Below are 5217 nucleotides of genomic sequence, written 5' to 3' on the forward strand. Positions count from 1 at the left end.
AATAAATAATTAAACGGGGATATTTTAACGATGCAAACACATAGCAGGGCAACGTTAGAAGACTATTAATTAGTCAATATAAAGAATAAATAATTAAACCTGGATATGTTAGCGACAGTGGTGACGACGGGAAGTTTAATATTCATGTAGCCTACACAGCAAGAATCACCTTCTCACTTAATCGTTGCATTGTTTGATGCAACACAGTTCCTAATATAGATTAATCAAAGTAATGTTTCTGTGCAGAGACTATATTTCCACCGCAGAGTAAACGGTTCACCTTTATACCGCTAGATGGCAGTATACCTGTTATTGATACATTTGTATTTAATGCCGTTTATTTCCTCTGATATTTATGTTCATGGTTAATTTCCAGCATAGTTGTATACATCATGTATTTCCTTGTTTTATTTGTGTCATTTTGGAACTAAACATTCCGACATGGAAGAGTGAGGATATGATGACCACGAGGCAATACATATTGACAATTGAAAAATAAAGAGACAGTTGAGTTTTTCTTATTAAGCAGCCTTCAGTTAGCACCCAGTCACAGCACCACCTGTGCTTCACCTGTAACCTTCATTACTACATCATCATTACATCAACGGTTAATGGGGACAAGTTTTTTGTTTTGTTTTTCGTTTTATGTTTATATGCATTTGTGTGTATGTATAGTGTGTGTGTTTATATGTATATATGTGTGTGTATATGTATGTATATGTATACGTATGTATGTGTGTATATATATATATGATTCTTTGAAATAAGTTTTTTCGAGAAATCATAGGTTAGGGCACTTATAAGCTCGTTAGCTTCAGCCTCGACCCTTCGGTCAGCCACTTTCTTCTTTTGTTGAATTATGATTGTTGTATATTTTGCTGATCGAAATAAACTAAATCATCATAAACATGTAACCTGTTCTGTTGTTACTCTGCTGTCAGTGTCTTTACTCCTCTGACTACATCACATCATCATCATGTAGTACTTTGGTCTCCAGAAGGATGGAGCTCTGTGTTGTGTGTGAACATGTTTTGAGGAGTTGACTCCATGAGTTATTGTATCAGAGTGAAACATGGAGAGCACAGCTCCTCTCACATCTCTAACATGTCTCACATAGTTTATAGTAGTGATTGGCGTTGTTGCCTGTGTTTAGCCGTATGGCTATATCTCTGCATGTACATTTAGATAAGCCATATTCAGCTCAGAGCTTTCTTTAGCTTAGAGCAACAAGTCATGGCCTTGTTTAGCTAATAGCAACAGGTTTAGCTCAGAGTAGGCCTAACAGGTCATGGCCTTTAGTTTAGAGCAGCAGCTCACATGTAGGCTACTTATATCTGATCCAATGACATCTGCACACTTCTAGATTAGTAAAGAAAGACAATCTTTGGTATTTTCTAATTCTTTATGTCAAGCACAAGTTAACTACTCCCCTAAAAGAGGAAGCCTTCAGAATTAGTGGTAGCATTGCATTAGGATTACATTCTTGTATTTGAATTGTATTGCTGGATCTCAATTCCTCTGATTCTTCCATCTGCAGTCAATCTGCTCGCATGATTTACATCATCAAAGTTTTGCCTTCCAAGAGCTGTTCCAAATGAAAAGTGAATGTCAGATGTATGAACCGTCCTGACTGAGCTTCACTGAAGCTTCATACCTGCTACAAGCTCAGGTCAAAATGGTGTTTAGTATGATGTGATTTATAGGTTGGCTCAGATTGTTTATCATTGATGTTTGTTCCTGCTGTGTGATTGTAGTGCTCAGACATCAGCTGTGTTCTTAGTGAAGCAATAGGTGTCAGATTGGCATCCAAACTGAGGGTGTCAGGGTCCTTAAGCTGCCCTTCATAAACAAGCGAGGTTCCCAACCACATCGGGGTCCTCCTCCAGTGGGAAATCTTCACACTGGGACCAAATCTGATGTCCGGCTGTCGGGGAGACCGACTTATGAGCCTGAAACAAGTGATACGATGGTGGCTGATGTATGAAGTTATCATGGCTTCACCGCCCGAAACCGGCTGCAACCGTCTTGTGTGTGTATATTTTGGGGTGTACGTTTGTTACCTAGGTCAGAGGTCACTGAACAAGCCATCAGTGCCTTGCTCACACTGGCAGGGGGTCAACACACCGTGTCACTATCAATCGTTGGTGTTACAGGTCCAGACTTTCCCATTTCAGATTAAAAATGAAATTCGTGCCAGACTTTAAAGACAGAAGTGTTTATTCAAAAAGAAAATATTTCTCCCTTTAAACCCCCAACATTTGAAGAAAAGAAAAAAACATCCCGTCAGTTGAACCAATTAATTAAAAAGCACAGACAATAACAACTTAGACACACAAAAAAACATCAGCGTTGACAATTTCTCCTTGAGATGTCGATGAGGCCTTTGAGTCCATCTTTGAACGGTTGTGGCAGATTATTCACTGCATTGTCCAGCAGGACACTTGTATCAGGGCACTGCAGAGCAAATCCCCTCACTGCAGCTTCCTGGTCCTGTGACCTTGGAAACGGGTTGGTGCCAAAGTCTGACACTCTGTCAGTGAGCCCACTTCCTGGTCGTACCAGTCTGCAGCCACAGATGCATTTGGCAAAAGGTCTGTAGACAGCTTCTTTGGGCATCCATCTCTGGCCAAGTCATTTGGGATCCCCCTCCCTGTAATAATAATTCAATGTGGCTGTCACAACCATGCCATGTATTGCAACATGCTCCTATTTGATTCAACATGTTTAAGAAACATTCAATAGTAAAACATTTTGAAAATAATTATTCACATTAAAAAAGGCTTGAAAGACCAACCAGAAGACATACCAGGAATCCTGTGTGCATTCCATGCTTGCACAGGTCGGTTAACACCGATCTGGGCCAACTGGCATGTCAAAGATGACACACAGAACCGAGTCATCTGGTCCTCCATGTCCAGCTCCTCCTGATCCACCAGTTGGACCAATGCAGCTTTCAACGGGTAGTTAACCCGGTTGTTGATTTCTGGCCAGATTCTCTCGATTCTGTGATTCTGTCATTGCAAAATAGAGACATTTTCAGATTCTTGATAAACAAATATTTTCCCGCCCCCCCAGACTAACTTACTTTCACACATTTCAATATCTTCAGTTAACCATTCTGAATAATTAATGAAAGTGTGAAATAGTTATTTAATTACATGTTGATTAACTTTATAATCAGCTAAACCATTGTATGTCGATCACCTTTGTCGATGGTGTTTGGAGATATGGTGGCCTTTCAGTGTTGTGGCGGTGGCTGGCCAACTTCTCCTGCATGAAAAGAGTGAGGTAGAACTCCTTTCCATGATCCACTCTGACCTGGTCCCACATCCCATATTCCATTACTGCACTCCTGCAAGAAAACATAACATTGGCAGACAGCAGTATGGAGGGTAAGGCTAATGGTGTCAGATACATTTACAAAATGTGTAGTAGGTCTTGTGTTATCAGGTACTGATGAGGTGAGATGAGTTGTAACTTGCTGCTTAAAAAGGGTTTCTGTAGTTTTCAATAAGTTTAATTTAAGTCCTCTTTTAGACCAATATGAATGCAATTTAATACGTTGATTCAAATCCAAACTAAAAAAATATATATTATGAAGGTTTTCACATGCGACTAATCCCACTTAAATTGAGCATTTTCTTTTAACCCTTGTGTTTCCTTCGGGTCATTTTGACCCGAATCAATATTACACCCTCCCCCCGCCTTTGGGTCATTTTGACCCGATTCAATGTTTCACCCTCCTGTTACCTTTATATTTACTAACATATTTTACCCTTTGGGTTCAATTTGACGCCAGCAATTAAAACCTCCAGAAAATTATTAGAATTAATATTGTTTTCCAAGTTTAAGTGTGAGGCACTTTATGTTTGTTTGTTGACATTAAACATTGAATGGGGTCAAATTAATCCGAAGGCGGGGGGAGGGTGTAATATTGATTCGGGTCAAAATGACCCGAAGGCAACACAAGGGTTAATACATTAACAAGCCATATTGAATTTAAATCCACTTTCGAAAATGTGCGTCTCTTCCTAATCAAGTAAATTTTTCAGAGCTGACAAAATGGTATTCAAGAAATTGTAAGATATTTAATTTTAAATGCATTTTTTTGTTTTTAAGGACCCACAGACACCCTGTTAAAACACCTCATAAAATGGGGATGATTTGTAATGTTTAGGGTACAAGGACAACAGTCTTTTCAATTACCTGTAAACGTCATTGTAGATGGTGAGGTTGTTCTTTACAGGCATAGTAGCTTGTCCAACAATTTTGCTGGAGAAGCCATCTATTACCAGCACATGAGTCACGCCAAACATGACAATCTTCTCATTTTGGTCCATGTGGATTTTGTGACCCACATAGGCTGCATGGTAAGATTCAAGATTCAAGATTCAAGATTCAAGATGTTTTATTTGTCACATACACACACAGGGTGTGCAGTGAAATGAAAGTGGCAATGCTCAGCAGGAATGTGCAAGGGCAACAAGTACACACTATTTACAATAAAAAACAACACAATATTTACAGTAAGTGTGTGTGTGTGTGTGTGTGTGTGTGTGCCTAAGAGGGGCAGTTGTGTGGGTCTATGTGGGGGTCCTGGTGAGGTCGGAGTTCACAGTCCTGATGGCCTGAGGAAAGAAACTCCGTCTCAGTCTCTCTGTTCTTGCAGCGTGACTACGGAGGCGCCTGCCTGACCGCAGCAGCTGAAACAGTCTGTTGTTGGGGTGGTGAGGATCCTTCATGATCCTGCCGGCTCTGGTTCTGCACCTCCTGGTGTACAAGTCCTGCAGGGTGGGAGTGGTTCCAATAGTGCGTTCAGCAACGCACTACTCTCTGCAGAGCCTTCCTGTCCTGAGCGGAGCAGTTGCCAAACCAGGCTGTGATGCTTCCTGTCAGGACGCTCTCTACAGCTCCAGAGTAGAAGGACTGAAGGATCCTCTGGGAAACTTTAAATTTCCTCAGCTGCCTGAGGTGGTAGAGGCGCTGCCTTGCCTTTCTCACCAGAGTGTCTGTGTTTGTTGACCATGTCAGATCCTCGGTGATGTGGACTCCCAGGTATTTATACCCGCTCACCCTCTCCACAGTAGTCCCGTTAATCCCCAGTGGTGAGTACGTCCTCTGTTGTTGTACCCTCCTAAAGTCCACAATCAGCTCCTTAGTTTTGGTGACATTCATGATGAGGCTGTTGTCCTGGCACCAGAGTGACAGATCAGCAAC

The 5217-nt window shown here is 41.2% G+C and overlaps 1 protein-coding gene across 1 annotated transcript; it reads right to left on the reverse strand.

The window, feature by feature from the left end:
- Positions 1–2194: 2194 nt before the first annotated feature.
- Positions 2195–4775, reverse strand: LOC130210435 (uncharacterized). Its single transcript, XM_056440753.1, has 4 exons — positions 4207–4775; positions 3205–3352; positions 2807–3011; positions 2195–2650 (listed from the first exon to the last, which is right to left on the reverse strand). Exons 1-4 carry the CDS (start codon positions 4338–4340, stop codon positions 2472–2474), a joined length of 666 nt encoding a protein of 221 aa, XP_056296728.1. The 5' UTR covers positions 4341–4775; the 3' UTR covers positions 2195–2471.
- Between the last annotated feature and the right edge of the window lie 442 nt (positions 4776–5217).

Source organism: Pseudoliparis swirei, chromosome 20 (genome assembly GCF_029220125.1).
Source record: "Pseudoliparis swirei isolate HS2019 ecotype Mariana Trench chromosome 20, NWPU_hadal_v1, whole genome shotgun sequence".
NCBI lineage: Eukaryota > Metazoa > Chordata > Actinopteri > Perciformes > Liparidae > Pseudoliparis > Pseudoliparis swirei.

What these genes read in the sequence shown, in the direction of transcription:
- LOC130210435 (XM_056440753.1), bottom strand. Translation starts at nt 4,340, where the DNA reads ATGGACCAAAATGAGAAGATTGTCATGTTTGGCGTGACTCATGTGCTG. An exon ending in ATCTACAATGACGTTTACAG is followed by an intron (nt 3,353 to 4,206) that starts GTAATTGAAAAG and finishes GTTTTCTTGCAG; the next exon opens with GAGTGCAGTAATGGAATATG. An exon ending in TCCAAACACCATCGACAAAG is followed by an intron (nt 3,012 to 3,204) that starts GTGATCGACATA and finishes TTGCAATGACAG; the next exon opens with AATCACAGAATCGAGAGAAT.